The following is a 20986-nucleotide window of genomic DNA, read 5'->3' as shown; positions in this document are numbered from 1 at the left end:
TTTATTCTACTGCAAAGGCCACCTGGGGCAGGGTAAGACCCATGTGTGGATGTTCCCTGCTCTGTCCCCAGCCCTGCCCTCAGCCTGCACCCCAAGGAGCCAGTCCCACTCCAGCTGGATTTATTCTTTATTGGCATTTGTCACGGAGCAGCAGGGGGAGCTGGGCTGAGCTCAGCTCCAGTGGGTGGTGACAGCGCGGGCTGGGGGGTCCCCACACGCTCAGCATGTGTTGGGCAGCTCAGAGCAGCATTTTGGGTGCCAGAGCAGCCTCGGGGCCCGTTCCCAACCAAACTCTGCACAAACGCTGCTGAACGCTGACAGAGGCCCTTCGGCTCCTGCGGGACAGGCGTGCGCTCGCTCTTCTCGCTGGCTTGTCCGTGCTTGGTACTCCTGTCCCTCAGGAAAGGCTTTCACCCCAAAAACAAGTCCCCAAAGTCCTCGGTGCGAGTCAGTCCGTGCTGGTGAGCAGCTTCACGGTGATGCCGAGGGCCAGCGCGGCCACGGCTGCGGCCACGGCCAGCCCGCGCCGCAAGATCAGCTGCTTGGTGACCACGGAGGTGGCAGGAGCAGGGGTGGCCTCCCGCAGCTCCAGGTGGTACCTGGGTCCCTCTGTCCTGGTGATGCCCGTGAGCACAACATCGCTCTGCACTTCTAATCCCGCTGCAAGGAGAACGGGGCTTGAGGGGTTTGCGGGGCACTGAGGGCTTTCTGAGGGTTTTGTCACAGGGCTGAAGGCACCTTAGGAGCAGTGGAGATCTCAGCCAGGTCCTGCCCCCAGAGGTGGGACCCGGTGAGGACTGCCCACAGGATGTCCCTCTGTCACCCTCCTGAGCCCACGCTTTTAATTGCTGCTCTCCCAGCAGCTGAGGGTGTCACCACCATGACATTTCCCCATTTTGTGGGCTCGTTCCTGAACCCTTTGGGACCCTTCCTGCACCAAACCCTCTCGTGCCGTACCGACAGAGCCCAGCACCGCCCTGGCAGGGAGGTAAGTGTGGGGCGGCGGGGCTGGTCCCACATCCAGATCCTTGCAGGAGCCTTCGGGGCCCAGGCTCGGCAGCTCCTGTGGGGTCACTCCCGCGCGGCGCTGAGCCTGGCGAGGGAATGTGCCGGGTTTAGTTGGGAATTCCCACCTGGCAAAGCTGTGCTGCCTCTCTTGGGGCCACCCTGGAGCTGCCGAGGCACAAGGTGATGCTCAGGGCTGAGGTAGCCCAGGTCACCCCATCTGCTCTGAGCTTTGTGTCCCCAACCAGGTGCAGGGGGAAACCTTGAGGCCACCGAGTGCTTGTGCAGGGGAAGCTGAGTATCAGGGATGTCATGGCAGCGCTGGGTTTTGCTCTGGAGCACTGGACATGAGATTGAGCCTGTCTCATCCCAGCAGGGCACTGCGGCCCTCCCCAGAGCAGGGATGTGCTGTCAGTGCCTGGATTACCTCCTTGGCTGCCTTCTCCCAGTCCACACGGGAGATGTAGGTGAGGAAGCAGGTGCAGAGGATGAAGACGCAGACGAGCATCGAGATCCACAGGCCTGCAGAGGGCACACGGCGTCAGCCAGAGCCAACCCAGCATCCCAGGACAGCAGGTGCAGAAAGGGAATGTCACCCAGGTCAGTGGGGAGCACAGGGTGCTCATGGGTGCTTGCTTTGGGGTTACTTTTTCCCAGTAAAAGCTCCCAGCAGCTGCAGGAGCCATCCCAGTCCACCCCAGTGAGCGCAGAGGGACTGAGCCAGGCACAGGGCTTGTGGTGAGCCCCCAGTGGAGCTGCAGCTGCCCGTGGGGGGTTTGGGGGTGCAGTGCCCAGGGGTCAGTACCCATGACACCAATCTTGACCACGAAGAGCAGCACAGCTGCCAGGGGCATGCCCACACCGTAGTAAGTCACGGCGTTCATGATGGCACCGAATTTCTGCTTCCCAATGCCTCTGAGCAGCCCACTGCAGGCACCCTGCCAGGAGAGGGAGAGGGGCTGGGGCAGGGAGCATCACCTTGGCCCAGTTCAGGAGATGACCCAGCTGCCTGCCTCTGCCCATTATTTCTGTGTCCCTGCCCAGTCCTATGGGTCACCATCCTTTTATGCGCTCGATGTTTTCTAAGGGATGGTCCCAGGAGGTCTGCAGGGTCCTGGTGTGGGCACTGGTGCTCAGCTGCAGCCTGAGAGATCCTCAACTGCCTGATCCATGACACTGCTGCTGAGCACCCTGTGGAAAATAGCAGCATTCCCTGGGACTTACAGTCATAGCTTCAAATAAGTGGAAGACAACGTAGATAGGCATGACCCACGCCACCAAGTCAACGATTTCCCTGGGGATGGAGGAAAGCCAAGGATCACTTTTGGGAACTGACCTCCACTCACCGAGGCCAGGAGCTGGGGACACTCACTTGTCCGTGGTGAAGATGTATCCCAGCACGTTCCTTGTGGCAGCTAAAATGGACACCACGATTACAGAGGACACTCCTGAAAAGAGAGCACAGAGCTGAGCCCAGCCTGGCCGGAGAGCAGGGGGAAAAGAGGCAGGCAGAGGACTGCAAACACTCCCTGCTCCGTGGGAAGGAGGCCAGGAAGAGGCTTTCCAGGCTGTTGTGGGCTGACCTGTGCAGATCAGGCTGGTGTAGGAGGATCTCTTGGCCACCTCGACGTTGCCGGCGCCCAGCGCGTTGCCCACCTGCACACTGGCAGCCGTGCCCAGCCCCAGGGGGATCTGCAAGCACAGGGCTCACGAGTGTCTGACAATGGGGCTGTCACAGTGACAGGGGGATACCCACCCAGCAGAGAGCAGGATGGAGTTCAGGATTTGATTTAAAGCATCTCCGTAAGGAGGGATAGGCAGGAGCAGGGAGAGATTCGAGTGAAGAGGGGAAGGTGAGGGTTTTCTGGAGCAGATTTTTGCTGTGTGCCTGTCTCAGGACAGCCCCCACAGAGCCCTGATGTACAGTGATAACCCAGCCCTTACCATGAAAGCCACAACAGACACCTCATAGATGATGGACTGGACGGAGAGCTCGACAACGCTCAGCAGCCCTGTGGGACAGGAGAGGTCAGTGCTGGCTGTGGGTGCTGCTCTGGGTCAGGCCTGGCCGTGTCCTGGCAGCTCCCCTCTCCACTGACCTATCAAGAAGCTCCCAATCTCGTAGGTCCACCACTCGATGCACATCATGAGCATGCTGGGGATGGCCAGGGAGGTGAAGCTGTCCCACTCCAGCAGGCACTCGCTGGACCAGCCTGGTGAGAGGAGGAACAACACCTGATGGATGACCAGACTGGCCAAGTGTTACGTCCTGCACAGCACCCAGGGGAGCTGGAGGGGCCTGTTCTCAGAGCCAGCACTCCACAGGATCTCCAGCAGCTCAGTGTCCGCCTACAACCTCTGTGCTGCTGCCTCATGGGCCACAGAGCAGCACAATCCTCAGCCTTCCCTCCTGGAGCTGTGTCCAAGGACAGCCTCCTGCTTATGTCTGTGCTCATCCAGCTTTGGGGCTGAACCTTCCAAAGCCTCAGCAGAAAGTTTCATTTCTGCAGAATTAATGTTTAGTGCTGATCACACAGCTCTGCCAGTGCTGGTGCGTGACGAGTGCCACTGAAGCAGCACTGTGGTAGCCGGGGCACTGCAGGCTGGGGTTAATATTTCACCATCAGGATGAGCAGAATTCCTCTACTATCAAGAACACCTGATAGAAGTTTTATGGACACTTCTGGATCAAGCAGGAGGCAGAGGGAGCAGGGGAGATGCCCTTACCTCCCCAGGTGTTCACGTGCAGCTTCCTGCATATGATGTACAGGAACAAGAAGATGGTTTGTGAGTACTGAGCGATGGTGTTGGCCCAGGCAGAGCCCCTGCAGAGGAAGTGAGAAAGTTCATTGGCATCCCGCTTATGCCTCCCTCAGGGTGGAAAAAAGACATCCTGCTGTACCCCTGGGAGCTCAGTGTTCCCTGGCCATTGCCAGGTGCCCTGTTCTGCTCTCCAGGGGACACAGATGCCACTCACGTGACGCCCAGGTGGAACACGAAGAGGAGGACGTAGTTTGCAGCCGCGTTGGTGATGTTGCCGATGACCCCACTCAGCACCAAGGGCCACATGATCATCTGCAAAGAGGAGGAGATGGGAGGGTCTTCCCAAAGGTTTTGGGAGGGAGGTGTGAAGGTGCCCTCAGCCCCACTCTCAGTGCCTTTCCCAGAAAAAAACCCAAATTTTCAGTGATGTCGCCTGCTTGGAAAATGAGTGTGAGGGAGGTAAATCCCTGATGTGGGGAAGTGTGAAGGGAGGTGGATGGATACAGCTGGCTGTGGAATGGGGCAATCTACAGGGTCAGAGCCGTTTTGGGACACCTGGGCTCCTTGTCACTGGGAACAGTGAGCATGGAAACCCTGGATGCACTGTGGAAGGGAGCCCTGAGCCAGGGTGGGTGTGAGGACTTCAGGACCCACCTGGTTCTGCAGGTATCTTGTCTCCAGGTTATACAAAAAAACCGCCTGCAAAGGAAATTTTGGATGAGATGAGTCAGTGCTGAGCTGTAGGATGGGGACAGCCTGTCCCACGTGCAGGTGGCACCCAGGGTGCCCACGGGCACTCACCGGGAGGGCAGGGAGAAACGCATCCACGTAGTGCTGGGTCAGCCTGGGGGCACAGAGAGGGGGTCAGGGGGGGACATGGCCATGGCCACCCTCCTCTCAGCCCCTCCACCCTGGGGAGGGATGAGGGGGCCACCCAACCTGGAGACATCGGGATCCTGATGCATGAGCAGCATGAGCGGCTCGACGTTGATGAGGATGGCGCAGCAAGGGAAGCAGCAGAGGAGGATGATGATGGTGGCACGCTGCAGGATCACCCCCACGCGCAGCAGGTTCTTGCTGCCGTAGGTCTGCAGGGTGACAGGGCAGCGGTGAAATCAGCTGGTGCTGGGGGAAAAGGGGCCCTGGAGAGCGTGGAGCAGCCCTGACCACCCTGAACACTTCCTGGGAGGGATTTGGAGCACGGATCTCCTCGTTATGGGATTGTTACCTGGGGAGAAGCTTCCCCAGCTCGCAGGAGCAGCCAGGGCTCCGTGTGGTGCCTGGGTATCATCAGTTGATGCTGGAGACCCCCCGTGTCCCCAGGACAAGCCAGCATGTCCTACCCACCTGTGATATCAAGGTGTCACACGCTGAAGTCAAACCATAACCTACAGAGATGGCGGTGACATTTATAACCTGGGAGTTAAAAAAGCAAGGAGTGAAGGTGAGCATTTAAGACATTCAGGTAGGGACAGGGGCTGAAAGGAAAAGTGGGAGTGTGAAACCTCCTCTGTCCTTTTCCCCTGCCATATCTCATCCCCGTGTCAGCAGGTAGGGAGCTGGTGCCCGGCCCCGGGAATGCTTACAGCGATGGCCAGCGTGACAGAGGCCAGCTCAACCCTGCCCAGGTGGCCACAGAATATGGAACTGACGAGGTGGATCAGGAAGATCAGCAGCTGGATCAGGATCTAAGCAGGGAGGAGAGCTGAAGGTTAGGGATGGAGGTGAGCGGGGTGGTCGTGCCGGGGGCAGTCTCTTACCAGCGGCCCCGCCAGCACCAGCAGCTGCCTCACGTCCTCCCAAAAGTTCTCCGGAATCCAGCGGCGTTTCTTCTGGCAGCTCTCGGCTGTGAGGTTACCCTGGCCATTCTCCTCGGGGAAGCTCTCCGGCTTCATGCTGCCCTGCCGGGGGAGTGCAGCGAGCCCCTTCCTCCGCGCTCTGTTAAACCCATCGGGGGCGAGCAATGTGTAACCACGGCGGGCTGAACTTCAGCCGGGGCCGGCGGGGCTGCCCGGGGGAAGCGTGGGCACCGGGTCAGGGCAGGGCACGGAGCCCAGCGGGGTCCTGGCAGCGCTCAGGAGCCCGGACACACCGTGCCCAGCGCTGGCTGCCTGTCCTGAGCCAGGTTTGGGGCTGAACCATCCTAAAATCCACCCTGTGAGCCTTCCTACCTCTGCTGGAGGCTGCTGCTGCTCTCTCAGCGGCGGCGGAGGGCTGTGGGGTGTGCGGCTGTGCTGAGCTGCTGCCGGCAGTGGCGGGGCTGTGTCTCACCCACTCCCATCACAGCGGCCGGGACAAGCCGGCCCCTTGGCTCCTGCTGTCCTGGCACAGCCCCGCCGTGTCGGGTTTCACTGGCAGCGCTCCCCCAGGCCGAATGCAGAGTCCTTGGCCCGGGGCGGAGGGGAGATGCTGCCAGTGCAGCCCCCACTGCTCGGAGTGGGCTGGGATAACTCATGGGACAGAGTGAGACACCTCCCTGCTCTCCCCTCACTGCCGGCCCAAACCTACCGGGATTCTGAGCAGGGCAGGATCTGCCCCGTCCTCCCGCTGCTGCTGGGGATGGTGGCAGGTTCAAATTTGGTGTCACATTTTTTCATTCACAGGCCACCAGCACCAGGAGACAGGGGTGACAGGGGAGGTGCCACACGTGTGTGTGAGGTATTGACCTTCCAGGGCCCAGCAGCTGACATGTCACAGTCACACAGGTGCAGGTGAGAGCCCGGGACAGCCCAGAGGGACTCAGTGCTGGGCTGTCTGCATTGTGACACAGGACAGTTCTTTGATGGCCCTGTAGGGTTGAGCAACACAACCTCCCTCTTCCACAGTGACAACAACAAATCTTGCTTTTGTACTCGAGGGGAAGAGTGATAACACTGTGCCTGGAGCCAGCCCCAAACCTCAGGGCCAGGACCAGACCCACAATCTTTCCTCTTAACAGCACAGTCCTGCCAATGACCAGGGTCACGCTCACACCATATTAAACAGCCCAACATTTACTCAGAAAACTTTATTGTATCAAAATCCCACCTTACAAAAGTGCAAAGAAGAGTTGCTTTAGGCCCTGTGCCCGCCCTGCAGAGGGAGAGCAGGGTCAGGGCCAGCAGCCAGCACCCAACAGCAGAGTCTGACATCTTCCAGCAAAATCCATTTGTTCCACAGTGGCTGCGAGTGGCATTTGCCACCCCAAGATGCTGGGACAGGCTGGTGTGTGAGGAGATGTGCTGTGGGCAGCAGGAGCCTCTGCCATGAGCAAATGACACGGTCCAATGTCCCCAGAGAGCAGGACAGCAGCACCAGGACCCTGTCTCCTTCCAGGCTCAGCCCCAGGATACGCTCCCACCTCTCACAAGCGACACCCCAGTGCAGAGCAGGAGAGGAACCACCTCTCCAGCTTTTTTTTTCCCCAGGTGCCACATCCTCACCCCCTTCAAGAACTCTACGTGTGGGATAAAACATTGTGAGCTAACCAGAAACCGTGCAAGGGGACTTTTTGTAAGGCACTGTGGGGGAATTCCTCCCCCACCCCATCCTCTGGGACATTGCCACGTGCCCTCCTGCTCCGTGCACAGCTCCCCAGTGTCCCTGGCTTTAGCCATTGCCAGTCAGGAGCCGGACCAGGATTCCCACCAGCAGGACAGCGATGGCAGCAGCAGCAGCCAGCACACGGCGGAGGATCACGGCTCTCCATGGCACAGGGGGAAGGAGAGGGACAACAGCAGGCTCCTCCTGCGTGCTGAGCTCGTGGGCAGGCTGCCTCTCAGCCATCACCATGCTCTCGGGCAGCACCGTGGTGTCCCCGGTGTCCGTGTCAAGGGAGGTGTAACCTGTGGGACAGACAGCGCTGCAGGGAGGCTGCACGAGCCCCTGTGACAGTCCTCAGGGTCCTTTCCCAAGGCTTGGGGACACTGGGACACACAGCTGCAAGATGTGTCTTGTACCCCAGGGCCAGCAGCAGGCACTGTGCTCCTTCCAGCCTTTTGAACCTCCAGGACAGACACGGTTGTCACAATTGGGAAGGGAAGGAAAGGAAGGGGGTGGGTGGAGAATTTGGGCTCCCTGTCTGGTGTCAGGCCCAGCTACATACCCACAGCAGATGTTTTGTTAGCAGCTGTGCCATTGGAGTTCACATCTTCCACTTGTTCTTTCATTCCAGCTCGGACTTGAGCCTAAAAACACAGGGAAGAGTTGCTCTTCTCAGGGCAAGAGTGTCCTGCCCAGCCCAAAACACCCTCCACTCTCCCAAGACAAGCATTCTCAGTACCAAATTGCTCCTCTGCTACAGAAGGACAGACCCCAGGTCACTTCTGCCACCTCCTAGAGGGCTGTAGTGTTGTACTGAAACAGGAGTTAACTCAGCACCCTTCAAGAACTACCAGAGGAAAAGCACAACTCTCACCTCCTCTGCAGCTTTCCTCCAATCCATGCGGACGACAAAAGCCAAGAAGGAAAGGGCTTGCACGGAGATGCAAATGATCATCCCAACCCACAGACCTGCAGCAGTGGGAAGTTACTTCAGGGAGGGCTTGAGGAAAACCTGGCCTTTGCCAGAATGCCCAAGGACTTCAGCCCATGAACTTTGGAAGAAACAGGTCCTGGGGAAGCTGGGAGTAAGCCTGGATTTACTGGGACCAACTCAGTGCCCACCCCAACCACAGCAGTGCGCAATCCGACCCCACCGATCCAAAGGAAGATCCGGGCATGAGTTCCAGGGCTGAGCCTTTGCTCAACACCCCTCAAACCACGCCAGCTGGAGGGCACACGTACCTAACACCCCCATCTTGGCTGCAAACATCAGGGAGATGCCGATGGGGAAGCCGATGGTGTAATATCCCACGGCGTTGGCCACGGCGCCCAGCTTCTGCCGGCCCGTGCCCCGCAGCACCCCGCCACACGTCGCCTGAGGAGAGAGGGCACAGGGCCACTGCCAGGGGACTCCCGGGCATGGCACAGCCCTGGGGACAGGGAAACCCACAGCACTGCCCCACCGAGCCAAGAGGGAGCCAAGTCATGTTCTGGAGTGTGTATTGTGGGGCTCGTCTCGCTCCCGGGGGTGACACAGACACCGAGTTGATCCCAAAGAGATTCCTCACAGTGCCCAGGTGCCTCCCACAGGACAGGACAGGAGGAAACAGGACAGAATTACTGTCTATTGAGTATCCCAGTGTGCTGGGAGAGCCTGGTATCTCTGGAGAGCCAGCTGCTCACTTGTGTTGCTTTGATAAACCAGTAAAAAGCTGGAGCTGTGGCCAGGGAAAAAGAGGAGGAAAAACTGGGGTGCCTGCAGCAATGCCAAAAGGCAGCCACAAGCACAGAGGTAACACTAGCAGCTGCTTTGACAGTTTCTCAGTTGGCACCTCTGGATCATTTTAACAGGTCCAGAGTGGCTTCAGGCAGCTTTGCACCCCAAGCTGCAGAGAGGAGTCACCCCACGTGCTGCAATACTCACTGCTGTGGCATCCAGCAAGTGGAACGGACCAAAGATGAGCATCACTCTGGACACCAAGGTGACAATCTCCCTGTTGGGAAGATGGATGGATGGACTGATCGGGGCAAGCAGCACCACCTGGTCCCTGCTTCTCACATATCTTCCTCAATCAACCACAAAGGCTGATCCCAGTTCCCTGATCCCAGTTCCCTGATCCCAGTCTGCTACCATGGTAGTGTCCCAGTGTTAGGAGCAGCTGTGCTGCCCAGGGATGCTGGGAAATCGGAAGGAACCTTTGAGAAATGTTTGCCAGATAGGGGTATATGAACTCTTATCTGTCAGCAGCTCCTGGGGTATAAATAACAGCCTCCAAGAAGGCAATAATACTTAAAAGAAAGCTGTTAACCCACGTGTCATTGGTGAAGATGTATCCCACCACGTTCCTGAGGCTCCCCAGTAATGCTGCAACCACCACAGCGAAAACTCCTGAAAGAAAAAGGAATAGTCAAATTTCTCCTAGGGCAGCACATCCTGCTCCTGAACCAGGCCTAGACCTCAGGGACTCCATGTGGTGGGGACTGGACTTCACTGACCTCAAATGATACTGCAGCAGAGGACAAGTCTGTTTTCCTCTCCCTCTGGAGTGTGAGGACAGAACACTAAGCTGCATTTTTAAGTATCAAAGCCTTTGTACCAGGCCCATAACAGAAAAGATCAGTCAGGATCTTGCCTTGCCTAAAGGGTCCAAACAAGTGGGACTGGGTTCCTGTGGGAGGTCCCCAGCCTTGGGGGAGGGAAACTGAACCATTTGCTGATAATTGCCCTTTATTCTGCTCTGCAGGACTGCACTGACCTGTGCACAGCAGTGCAGTGATGCAGGAGGTCTTGGCTTGCTGCACATTCCCTGCTCCCAAGGCATTCCCCACTCTGACACTGGCAGCCACGCTGATGCCCAGAGGCACCTGAGAAGCAGGAGACAAGAGGGGGTGAGTGACAGAGCCTGCAGTGACAGCAGAGCCTGCAGAGATTTTCTTCTTCCCCAGTGGGAAATTGGGGACAAACTGGCATTGCTGCAGTGAAGGGATTTTCCATCTGCAGCACACCCTGGATGTGCAGGCTGGAGAGGCATCACCTGCCTGCTACCAAGCCCTGCTTCCCAGCTCAGCTCTGATCACAGGGCCACTGTTTTGGGGTTCTTCCCAGGTTTAGGGTTTCACACCCCCAGCCCTTACCATGTATGCCACACAGGCGAGCTCGTAGATGACAGATTGTGCACCCAGCTCCACCACACTGATCAGCCCTGGAAAAGATTTGCCACCTCTTTCACTGGCTGAAAAGGAGGCCCCTGTCCCCATGGAATAGATGGGAACACCTGCAGTGTCCTGCAGACCCTCCCTGCAGGTGAGGAGGCTGCTGCTGCCAGGGGGGCTCTGGGGACACACTCAAGCAGCAGCCACCAGGAACCAGAGGGAAAAGAGGATTTGGACTCACCAGCCAAGAAGCTCCCAATCTCAAAGGTCCACCACTCAATACACATCATGACCATGCCAGGCACTGCCAGCCAGATGAAGGAGCCCCAGTTCACGAGGCACTCCCTGCTCCAGCCTGACAGGAGGAGGTGAAGCAGAATGAACATGAGTTATCCACCTGCTCCCCTAAAGAGGAGCCACATCCACTCTCTGAGGACAACCCCCCAATTCTGAGGACAACCCCCCTGCAGCTCACAGGACATCAGCCCAGGACTGCTGCTGTGCCATGCTGCATTCCTGAGACAGAATATTTGACAAGAATGTGTTTGGAGCTACAGTAAAAGCCTTGAGGACACGGCTACAGCATCTTCCCACTGGGAGGGGATGGCAATCCCTTTGTCACGTGCTGGTGACAATGTCAAGGCTCTGGTATTGTGAAGGGTTAAGGTAGAACAGTACCTCCCCACGTCTTCACATGGATCTTCCTCCACCACATGTAAAGGACGAGGAGGATGACCTGGGTGTACTGAGAAACCATGTTGGCCCAGGCAGAGCCCCTGGGGAGAGACAGGCAGGTTACAGGTGACATCCTTGCCCACCTCCTCAGCCACAGCAGGACAGAGCCGAGGGCACCCACAGCAACCTTGCTGCAGATATGGGACAGACCCCTCAGCCTCAGCTTTGCAGACTGAGGGCTGGAGGGAGGGGGTGGCAGAATTGGGCACGCAGGGAACCCCCTGATGCCCCGAGCAAACCCTGCACCCAGGAGAGCCTGTCCCCAGCCCTGCTCACACTTACACCATGCCCAGCTTCAGAGCATAGAGGAGGAAGGCGTTCATGGCTGCATTGAGGATGTTGGCTGCAATCCCTGTCACCACCTGAGGCATAATGATCTCCTGGAAGCCAAGGAGGAACTTTGGAATTTGCTTCCCCAAAACACAGCCCAAGCCCCATCCAGTGAGCACAAGGGAGATCTCCAGCGATGCCCAAGGAGAAAGACAAGAAGGCAGCTCCTGTTCCAGGTGAGGCTGGGCTGTGTGAGACATGCAGGAGGAGACAAGCAGAGCTCAGGAGCTGGTGCAACCCATAAAACAGAGTTGGGAGGTAGGAAATAGAGCCAGCTAAGAGTGGTTCCCGTGAGCTCAGCCAGAGCTGGCTCATCTCACATTCCCCAGCCCAGCTCTCCCTGGAACACGATGAACTGAGATCCCCAAGTTCATCCATGTTCCTGGGAATACCTTTAGTCCATGGCCAGAAGCTGGCCAATTATACAATACCTGACTCAGTAAATATCTTGTCAGCAGCTGGTACAGAAACGCCGCCTGCAAAAGCCAGGATTCAGTTCATCACCACACTGTGACCACTGAACACTGAGAGATCAACCCCCCCTCCACCTCCCTCCAAAACCCCTGTGCTCCAGCTGAAGCACTGCCAGCACCCAAAACCAAGAGAGACAAAAAACACATCCCATTCCCCTTGGGAAGACAGATCAGACTCCAAATGGGAAATCTCCAATCCTTCCTCATCAGCGTGAGAAAGCTTGGAAGGATAAACCTACAGACCCTTATCCCACTGGGGTTCTGCTCCCTGCCTCAGAGGAGTCAGCTGTGAGTGTGGGAACAGCTCCAGCCTTTATCCTGGGGCTAAGAGTGAGCCTGGAGGCCCTGGTTCCAATGTCCATCACAAGTTTTGTGGCCACAGCAAAAGCCTTTGCACAGGAAGATGAGAGAGCCCCTGTTTGCTGGTCCAGCAGCTGCTGGCCTGTGCACATCCTATAAGGCACAAGGTCAAGGGGCACATTGTACAACCCTAAAGCTGCCCTGTGAGGCACACAGCAAAGGCCTTCCCTCCTTTCCCTGGTGTTCTAAGGTACACAGAGCTCCTAACAGCTTTAGCAGAGACTTACAGGAAGTGCTGGAATAAAGATCATCACGTAGAGCTGAGTTAACCTGGAAAGAGAGTTGTTTCCCCAGTTAATGATCCAGCAAAGCAAGAGCCAAGCCAAACAGCGCTGCACTCGAGCTCCAGAGAGCCTTGATTTCAACACCCCATGGCAAATGCCTGATCCAGAAGGGCTGGATCTCACCCCTGACCTGGAGACCTCGGGGTCCTGTCGGATGAGCAGGAGGATCCTCTCGGTGTTGATGAAGAGGGCCCAGCAAGGGAAGCAGAACAGCAGCAGGATGAGGATGCCCTGCTGCAGGATGGTGCCCACCTGCTTCAGGTTCTTGCTGCCGTAGGTCTGGGTCAGGAGAGAGGACCAAGGTGGGCATCACAGGGAGCCAAAGGGGCTGGGCAACAACAGGACAACTGAATGCCTTTCCCATGCCTTGCAGCTGCAGATACCAGGCTGGCTGGGTGTAATTTGCAGATTGCAAATCCTTTGGCACCCAGGCATGACCCAGGGCTACCTGGGGAAGGAGCAGGCTCCAGCCAGAGCGCTTCCAACCCTGTTCTGTCTGGCAGCTGCCACAGCCCTGCCCTTTGTGCTCAGATCACGCTGCACAGGAGGTGAGACACCACCAGGAAACACCCCCAGGCACAGGGAAGGGGGAGCTGCTACTGACCTGGGTCATCAGCGTGTCACATGCTGAGGCTAAGCCAGCACCGATGGAGATGCCTGTCACGTTGATAACCTGGAGGAGAGACAGGGCAAGCTGGCCCACAGCACTGCCTCCCTCCCAGCTGGGTGGGGAGACAGTTCTGCTGCAAGTTTCTGGGAAGTTTTCCAGTCCTTCTCTATTTCTCAGAATAACACAGTCTCATTAACTAAAGGATCTTCTAGCAAGGGGTGAAGATCTAAAGCACCACAACAAACAGTGCTGCTCCTGGCTACATGCCCAGCTCTGCTGGCTTCAGGGAGCTGGCCAGAGGCTCTCAGGTGCTGGCCTTGCACTGACTGCTCCCCCTCTCCTGCCTGTGCTCAGGGGGAAAAAAAAACCCAGGGCCCTCACATATACATTCCTACAGGTCTGGGTTTTTTGGTTCTTCACTTTTTGGAGACACATAATTCACGTGGTTGAAATCCAAGGGGAACTGGAGCAATACGTACAGACACAGCCAGGGTCACAGCATCCAGCTCAGCTTTCCCCAGGTGGCCACAGAAGATGGAGCTGACCACGCTGATCAGGAACCCCAGCAGCTGGGCAAAGAACTAGGGTGAGAGGAGAAGGAGATGGTGAGATGAGGAGCTGTTAGGGCTTGTGGAACACCACCCCTCCCCCAGGAGATGGACTATGAACACTCAAGTTTCCCTGTGCTTCTGCCCATGCCTCGAGGCCAGGGCTCTGCTGAGGTCCTGGGAACTCGTCCCTGCTTGCCAGCACTGCTGGGCAGGGGAGGCAGCTCCAGGACTCAAGCAGGCTCTCCGTAGCTTTGTCTTTCAAAGCCAACATCTACCTGCCCTGTGGTATTTTGCTGTTATACAGCCAATCTGCCAGATGACCCCATTTAAGAGAGGCTTAAGGGCTTCGCTAGAAATCCTCTTTTCCAGGATGAAGGCTGCATAGAGAAGGGAAAATAAAACATCCCAGTGCTTTTCCACATTTGCGTGCATCTGTGGAAAACTATCCTCCAAAACCACAACATCCTCTCCTCCTGGAGGGACACCAAGGCCAGTCTGTGAGCTCCTTGCCAGCAGTGTGTAACAATGCTGCAGCAGAGATTACACTCCAGACCTCATTTTCCCTTGGCAGGAGGATGTCTCCCTTACAGGCATCCAGGGCACGGAGTCATGGCACAGCTTGAAACAGATGGCAGGAGCTGGGGACATTTATACCCACTGAGGGGTGGGCACAGCTGGAAACCATGCCCAGGAGCTGTTCACACTCCTCACACAGCAGTTGGCAAGACAAGAGCCCAGAGCAGCTGGAAAACCAGCTCTGAGGGGTCAGAGGAAGAGCAGAACAATCCCTTCTCCTCTACAGACCTCCCAGTGCTGCCTGCAGATGCAGGTCCAGGCATGTTCAACCCACTGCTGTGAGCAATCCCCACAGGAGGGGTCTGTACCCCCAGCATCATCCCAGTACAGCGTTTATCATGGAATGATCATCAAGCAGCAGCTGGAGGTTTGGGTTGGAGGTGTCTGTGCACATGGAGGAGCAGGCTGTGCTGCAGGCAGGAGAGTAGAGGGGACTGAGAGGGCTTGATGTGCTCATCTACAGAAACTGAAACCAGTCTAGACTTCTTCTGCTGACTGAACACAGCAGGTCAGGGATTTGATGTCAGGGATGGTGCCTCTGAGAAGTTTAACAGCTGGTATTTATTCACCAGATATAGCAGAAGACTAAAAGCACAAATTTAGCTGTTTAGCTCTAACCAGAGCAAACGTTCACACACGAGTGATTAGGACCAGGGCTGTGGTGCATGGTTCCCCTTTGCAGAAGCCTCTGTAAAACGTGCTCAGCACTGTCTGTGCCAACTCCCAAAGGGTCATTTCCCTCCAGAGGGTCCAGACAAATGACAAACGGCAGCTCCAGTCCAGGGAGGATTTCAGGACAGCGAGGCATAGGGCACCCAGAGCCCGCTGGAAGGGCCGGATATGGAGCTGGCACTAAGCAAAGTGCCACTTGTCACCCAAGGGGTGAGTGCCGGTGGCAGTGCCAGGGCTCAGGCCCTATTTCACAGAGCAGTTTAATGGCTTAGTCGCCCTCCCCGAGCCCAGCACTGCGGTGCTGCAGGGAAGCAGGGACCACGCTGGGCAGCAGCAAGAGCGCCTGGGGCAAGAATAAGGATCCGGGCGCCAACCAGGCGCGGCGAGTGGCCGAGGGACCGCGCTGTGACTCCGGTGGCAGAGCCGTGCCCCGAGGCACGGGACCAGCAGGGCCCGAGGTCTCCCTCCTCGGCATCCCGGAGCGCCCGGGCAGCGCTGCCCGGCTGCGGATAGCCGAGCCCCGCCGCGATCCCCGGGTGTCCCCCGCGCTCCCGCAGGAGGGCACCGCGTCCCACGGGTGTCCCCCGTGTCCCTCCCCGCCTCACCCCGCCCAGGGTCTCACCACGGGCCCCGCCAGCCGGGCCAGCTCGAAGCACTCCTGCCGTGCGCCCGCGGGCAGGAGGCGCCGGGCGCCCCGCAGGCACCGCGCTGCCGCCATCGCCGCCGGTACCGCCCGGCCACCTCCGCCCGCCTTATGGGCACGGCCCGGTCGCCTCCGCCCCCGGGGCCGCGGGGCTGTGGGCGGGGCGGGACGGCTCGGCACGGCTCGGCTCGGTACGGCACGGGCAGCTCCGTGCTCCGGGCCGGGGCTGGGAGCCTGCGGCGGAGGGAGCGGGACCCGCACGGCCGCGTGTCGGCAGCCGGGCATTCCCCGCACACACGTGTTGGAGGCCAGAGCCATCGCGGGGATTTTGGGGGTTGGGGATCCCCTGTGGTGTTGGTGGTTTGGGGATCTGCTGTGCAAAGGGAAGGGGACCCCCCCTGTTTGTTCAGCGACGTCTGGAGCTCTCCTGCTCACCGGCTCTGGGATGGGGATCCCCTGAGGAGACACGTGTTGGGTCACCAGAGGTCCAGAGACCACCAGGGGGTGGTTATGGACTGGGGGAACTCCTCGTGGGACAATGGTTTAGGACCCCCAAGGTGCTGTCTGTGAGGAGGGTCCCCTAACACAGGAGCTGGCAAAGGCAGGAATGGGACATCTGAGCAAAGGAATGTCCCCTCTGCCGTCAGCGTCATGGAAACAGCGCAGGGCAGCCGGCTCCGGGCAGCCTCCTCTTCTCCTCATCCACTCACCTACACCTCGTGAGCAGGAATTGTCCCTGACCCAGGCATTGCCACCCAGCAGGCCGGTGCCCAGCGGTGCAGCTGGCAGGGTGAGGAGGTTGGAATGGCTGTGTTTGCCCAGCGCCTGGCAAGAAGGAGATTTGGTTTGGGTCAGAGGCTGGGTTGTTACAGGAGTGAAATTTTACCTAAGTGCAGGTACTCGTAACCAAGTAGGTGTAACCAAACCTATTGCTAACGCATGGAAAATTACAGTGGAAAGTGGGTCTCGGTTTTCCAGCTGTTTAAATGCTGCCCTGGTGCCTTATAGCTGTGGTGTCACCAGCCTGAAATATAATGTCTTGTTAATGTTTCACTTATCCCCTTGTCACTTCAAATATGACGCGACATCATGAAAAATCGCATAGTAGTGGTGGTGAGTCACAGTAATTCTGATTTTATGTGCCCTGATGAAATCAGGGTATTTCCAGACAAAAGAGTGCTCTTCTCAATGATCTTTCCCTCCTCTCCTGTGGCCAGTGGGTGCAGGATGGTGCTGCAGGTGAGCTCTGAAGAAACAGAAATGGTTACGGGAAAAGGTGATAACTGGCGGGTGGTGTGACTGTCACCATGGCCGGAGGGCTCCTGCCGTGCCCTTATCTCCCGTGGAGGCAGATGGGAAATGATAAGGCTCAGATGGTGCTATTCATGGTCCTAAACGAGCAGCGCAAGTGTGAGTCCCTTTGAAGTTTACTGGTGACCCTGCTGAGATCAATACCCTGGGCTGGTGAAGAGCAGGGAGAGGATCGGGCAGAAATCTGGGGGGAAAGGACTTTGAAAATAAAAAGGTTCATCTTTATAAGCTTGGGGAGAGAAGTTCCCCCCCCAGTCCCAGGAGCCAGGTCCTGGACTAGCCCCCAGAGAGCCAAATGCACACAGAAGGGCTGTGGTTTAAATCCCTTTCCTTGTGTTTTGCTGGTGTTGTTTGAAATCGACTCTAGTCGCTTTCAGTTTTGCGTTTCTGTGGTTACACGTGGATCCCAGTCCTGCTGGAAAGTGACAGAACAGGCACCCCAGGACCCGGCTGGATGAGCAGGGCTGCCCTGAGGCCTCCCCCATCACTGGCACAACAGACCTGGCACTGCCTCTGCGACAGGGACAAGGACCTTGCCAGCTGGATCCAGCAGGACTCACCTTCCGGAGCCACAGACGACGAGGAGGGTCAAAGGTACCACGAGCTGCCCTCAGCAATGCGGATATTAACAGGATTGCAACACCAGCTGGGGGAATTTGAAGGGTCACATTCCGTGCTGGTTGTTTTAGACCACCAGTGGATCCATAGCAGTTTTGGGAGGCTGATACCTCAACACAGAGCAGTTCAAAGGAGTTAATGTGTGACCAGCCCCAGTCCGGCTGGAGCAGGCAGACGGGCTGTCCTGCTGGAGCTGGTTTTGGCAGCCAGGACACTGTGCAGCTCTCAGCATTGCTGCTGTGACTCCAGAAGAAAAAAATGAGAGGAGAAGGATTGCAGTTGACTTGCATCATGTGCAGAGCAGAATTAGCTCTTGTTTTCCCTGCAGATTCCCGGCAGGATGGTTACCCCAGGCTTTCTCTGGATATGGATGTCCATAATCTGAAACACAGCCAACACCTTGCTGCTAAAGTACACCTCACAAATGTACTCGTGATTGAGAGCTGCCCAGTGAGGAGGATGTCAGGACACAGTGGGTTTATGTCAAACACTGAACTGTTTGAAGCGTGTCCCTTTCCTCTAAGAGACCTTGCTGCTGGCTGATGTCCACACACTGCCCCCAGTGCAACATGGAGTTCAGAATGCAGCTGAATTAAAAACTGAGGAGCCTTTTGCAATCAAATTAAGTTTTTATATAAGTGTCGTACCATAGGATCAGATGATCAGAGCCGTCAGTGGATACTTTAGGCTAACTCTGCTGTTTCAGTGCCACACCCAGATGGTTTTTGAACACCTCCAGGGATGATGACTCCACCATTACCCTGGGCATCCTCTTCCAGGGCTCGGCCATTATTTTGATGAAGAATCTTTCCCAGATACCCAACCTGGTGCAGCTCGAGGCCGTTCCTCCTGTCATGTCTCTTGGTCCCTGGAGGACAGCCTGCCCCAGTCTCTCCGCAGGGAGCTGTGGAGCTCCACAAGGTCCCTTCCAGCCTCCTCCTTTCCCGGCTGCGCTGTCCCCGCGCTGGCGGTGGCGGTCCCCGCTTGCCGTGCGCGCTGTCCCCGGCAGATGGCACCGGAGCCCCGCGTCCCGAGCTCCCTCCGGGCGCTCCCCGGCAGGGAACGGGGGGAACACGGATCCCCTTTCCCAGCCGCTCTTCTCTCCGCTCCTCGGGCCCGGCATTTTTATCCCTGCCTCATTCCGTCAGTGTTTGTATTTTTCAAGACCCTAATGAGCTTATTTTTCAAGACCCTAATGTTTAATAGACACCGGGTGTCTCTTAAACATGCAGGGAAATCCCAGAATGTGCCAATCATTAGCCAAATATAAGTAAAATATTTTTTTTGGGAAAAAAAAAGGGCTAAATATGCTTGAAAAATATATATTTGAAATAAAAGAAATTAAATTTATTTTATAAATAGATTAAATATAATAAACAAGTATATATATATATAAAAATATATATATATATATATTATAGTGTAAATTAATATAAACTAATAGAACACACATTAATAATATAAATAATATTTTTAAAACTGCACTACTTATAAAAAAATAAATAAGAGTTAGAAAAATGCACATAGGCACTGGCTCTATATGGACAAGAAACTGCTTATTAAAAACCTTGGGATGCTGTCGTGACTCTTTAATTCCAGTGTCTCAAGCTGGTTCTCAAATGGGCATCCTGAATCTGTGATTCTGCTGCTGCAGAACCAGCACCTGGACAAACACTCACCCACCACATTTTAAGCTCTCTCATGGTGTAACTTCAGTTCAGTCACACCTCACCTTGTGAATTTTTTTCATTAAGAACAGTTGTTTCCTCATTTTATTTTATTGTTCCTTAAGAGACAAATGCTTTTAACTTCTTCTGTGTTTCAGAGAATCTTCCTCCTGCTTTGTTCACTAAAAGCAGGGCCAGATGTATTAACTGCAGCCATAAATGTTATTTTTACAGCAGAATATTTATCTTGCTGCATGGGTTGGTTGAGTTCAGGGTTGCAGACTTAAAAAACAGCTTCCTTGCCCTGAAGAACCCAGATACTTAATTAAGGCAGATAAGGAAGGACAAATAAAAAACAAGACAAAACTTCTCCTGCTTTGAACCACCTCTAGGGAGCAGGTCTTGGCAAGAGAAAAGAGAGATTGTAAAGCTGTAATAATAAGAATAATGATAATTAATTGTATTTATAAAGCATCCCCTAATGGCTCTGGATGCTACACAACGATTTTAAATACAATTGAAAGCAACAACAGTAACGAGAAACCAAATAAAGAAGGGTTGTAAAAATAAAGGTGTTTATTGCAGTAGATAGTAAGATTTCAGTGTGCTGTTTTGGGGCTCTTTTGCAGCGTGGACATCAGTCGGGAGCAGCTGAGGATCCCGCAGTGAATTCTGCAGGCTTGCAGATTGCAGACTTTGATTACAAAGAGCAAATACATTTTTACAGCCTGGTTTGCATGTCACTGTCTCTGCTTTATTTCCTTTCTGTATCCCAGCCAGCCAGACGGTGTAACTCAACGCAGCCCAATTTATGTTTATGCTTCTGGATTGGCTTTCGGGTTTTTCTGCCTGCATTTGATAGGGGTAAATATGTATTTATGTTCAATTTTGGAAACAAAGAAGGGAATAAATCTGTGGGTTTTGGGGGAGGCTGGATCTAGCCTCATGGGGCCAGCGGCAGTCACAGAATGGTTTGGGTTGGAAGGGAGCTTGTGGAAGGAGTGCTGGGAGGAGCGGCTGAGGGAATTGGGGATGTTTAGCCTGGAGAAAAGGAGGTTCAGGGGTGACCTTACCATTCTCTGGCACTCGCTGAAAGGACCTTGTGGCCAGGTGAGGGTCAGCCTCTGCTCCCAGGTAACAGCGACAGGACAAGAGGACGGTGTTAAACTGCACCAGGGGAGGTTTAGGCTGGACATTAGGAAGAAGTTCGTCGCAGAAAAAGCGATTGGGCACTGGAACGGGCTGCGCAGGGAGGTGGTGGAGTCACCATCCCTGGAGGTATGAAAGGAAAAGGAAAGCTGGATGTGGCACTCAGTGCCATGCTCTGTTCGACAAGGCTTGGCTTGGACTCGTGACCTCAAAGGTCTTTTCTCCTCCCAGCAGGTTCTGTGCCACGCTGCGTGTGCCACCACAGGTCTCCCACAGGCTGGCAGACCTCCCACCGGAGCAGGCTGCTCCGAGCCACATCCAGCCTGGCCTCGGACGCTCCAGCGACGGGACGCCCACAGCTTCTCCGAACAAGCCGCGCCAGCGCTTACCCTCTCAGGGAAGAATTTCCCCCCAGCACCGCACCCAGCCGTGCTCCGTGTCAGCGAGCAGCCCGCCGTGCTTTGCCCCGTGCCCGGGCCCGGCCGGCCGCGGCTCTGAGGGGCCGGGGGGGGCCGGGCCGGGGCGGCGCTGCCCGAGGCGGGGGCGGGCGCGGGGCCGCGCGGC

General features: G+C 56.1%; 2 protein-coding genes across 4 annotated transcripts; both read right to left on the bottom strand.

Moving 5' to 3' along the window:
- Positions 1–120: 120 nt before the first annotated feature.
- LOC121361615 (multidrug and toxin extrusion protein 2-like) lies at positions 121–6054 on the bottom strand. 3 transcript variants are annotated; one of them, XM_041482475.1, is made up of 18 exons: positions 5940–6054; positions 5529–5706; positions 5355–5456; positions 5116–5184; positions 4708–4856; positions 4570–4612; positions 4423–4467; positions 3983–4080; positions 3733–3830; positions 3105–3218; positions 2950–3017; positions 2589–2697; positions 2378–2453; positions 2230–2299; positions 1811–1943; positions 1433–1527; positions 958–1093; positions 121–660 (listed from the first exon to the last, which is right to left on the bottom strand). In XM_041482475.1, exons 2-18 carry the CDS (start codon positions 5661–5663, stop codon positions 449–451), a joined length of 1752 nt encoding a protein of 583 aa, XP_041338409.1. In that variant the 5' UTR covers positions 5664–5706; positions 5940–6054; the 3' UTR covers positions 121–448. The 3 variants fall into 3 exon arrangements, with proteins under 3 accessions (XP_041338409.1, XP_041338408.1, XP_041338410.1); XM_041482474.1 differs by having other exon boundaries at positions 5529–5775; positions 5940–6042; XM_041482476.1 differs by having other exon boundaries at positions 5529–5669; positions 5940–6042.
- Positions 6055–6745: 691 nt separating this feature from the next.
- Positions 6746–15780, bottom strand: LOC121361813 (multidrug and toxin extrusion protein 2-like). The gene is made up of 17 exons (XM_041482856.1): positions 15657–15780; positions 13715–13816; positions 13230–13298; positions 12756–12904; positions 12569–12611; positions 11940–11984; positions 11461–11558; positions 11122–11219; positions 10685–10798; positions 10426–10493; positions 10047–10155; positions 9604–9679; positions 9215–9284; positions 8533–8665; positions 8165–8259; positions 7853–7934; positions 6746–7592 (listed from the first exon to the last, which is right to left on the bottom strand). Exons 1-17 carry the CDS (start codon positions 15750–15752, stop codon positions 7357–7359), a joined length of 1683 nt encoding a protein of 560 aa, XP_041338790.1. The 5' UTR covers positions 15753–15780; the 3' UTR covers positions 6746–7356.
- Positions 15781–20986: the final 5206 nt, after the last annotated feature.

The sequence above is a fragment of the Pyrgilauda ruficollis genome, unplaced genomic scaffold (genome assembly GCF_017590135.1).
Source record: "Pyrgilauda ruficollis isolate IOZ18807 unplaced genomic scaffold, ASM1759013v1 scaffold59, whole genome shotgun sequence".
In the NCBI taxonomy this organism is placed as follows: domain Eukaryota; kingdom Metazoa; phylum Chordata; class Aves; order Passeriformes; family Passeridae; genus Pyrgilauda; species Pyrgilauda ruficollis.
This window is presented reverse-complemented; position numbering and strand designations above follow the sequence as displayed.

Coding starts and splice junctions, on each gene's coding strand:
- LOC121361615 (XM_041482475.1), bottom strand. CDS start 5,663: ATGAAGCCGGAGAGCTTCCCCGAGGAGAATGGCCAGGGTAACCTCACA. Junction 3,219..3,732: donor GCACGTGAACACCTGGGGAG/GTAAGGGCATCT, acceptor TCCTCTCACCAG/GCTGGTCCAGCGAGTGCCTG. Junction 2,698..2,949: donor TGTCTGTTGTGGCTTTCATG/GTAAGGGCTGGG, acceptor CTGTGCTTGCAG/ATCCCCCTGGGGCTGGGCAC.
- LOC121361813 (XM_041482856.1), bottom strand. CDS start 15,752: ATGGCGGCAGCGCGGTGCCTGCGGGGCGCCCGGCGCCTCCTGCCCGCG. Junction 12,612..12,755: donor CAGGACCCCGAGGTCTCCAG/GTCAGGGGTGAG, acceptor CTCTCTTTCCAG/GTTAACTCAGCTCTACGTGA. Junction 11,559..11,939: donor CAAGATATTTACTGAGTCAG/GTATTGTATAAT, acceptor CTTGGCTTCCAG/GAGATCATTATGCCTCAGGT.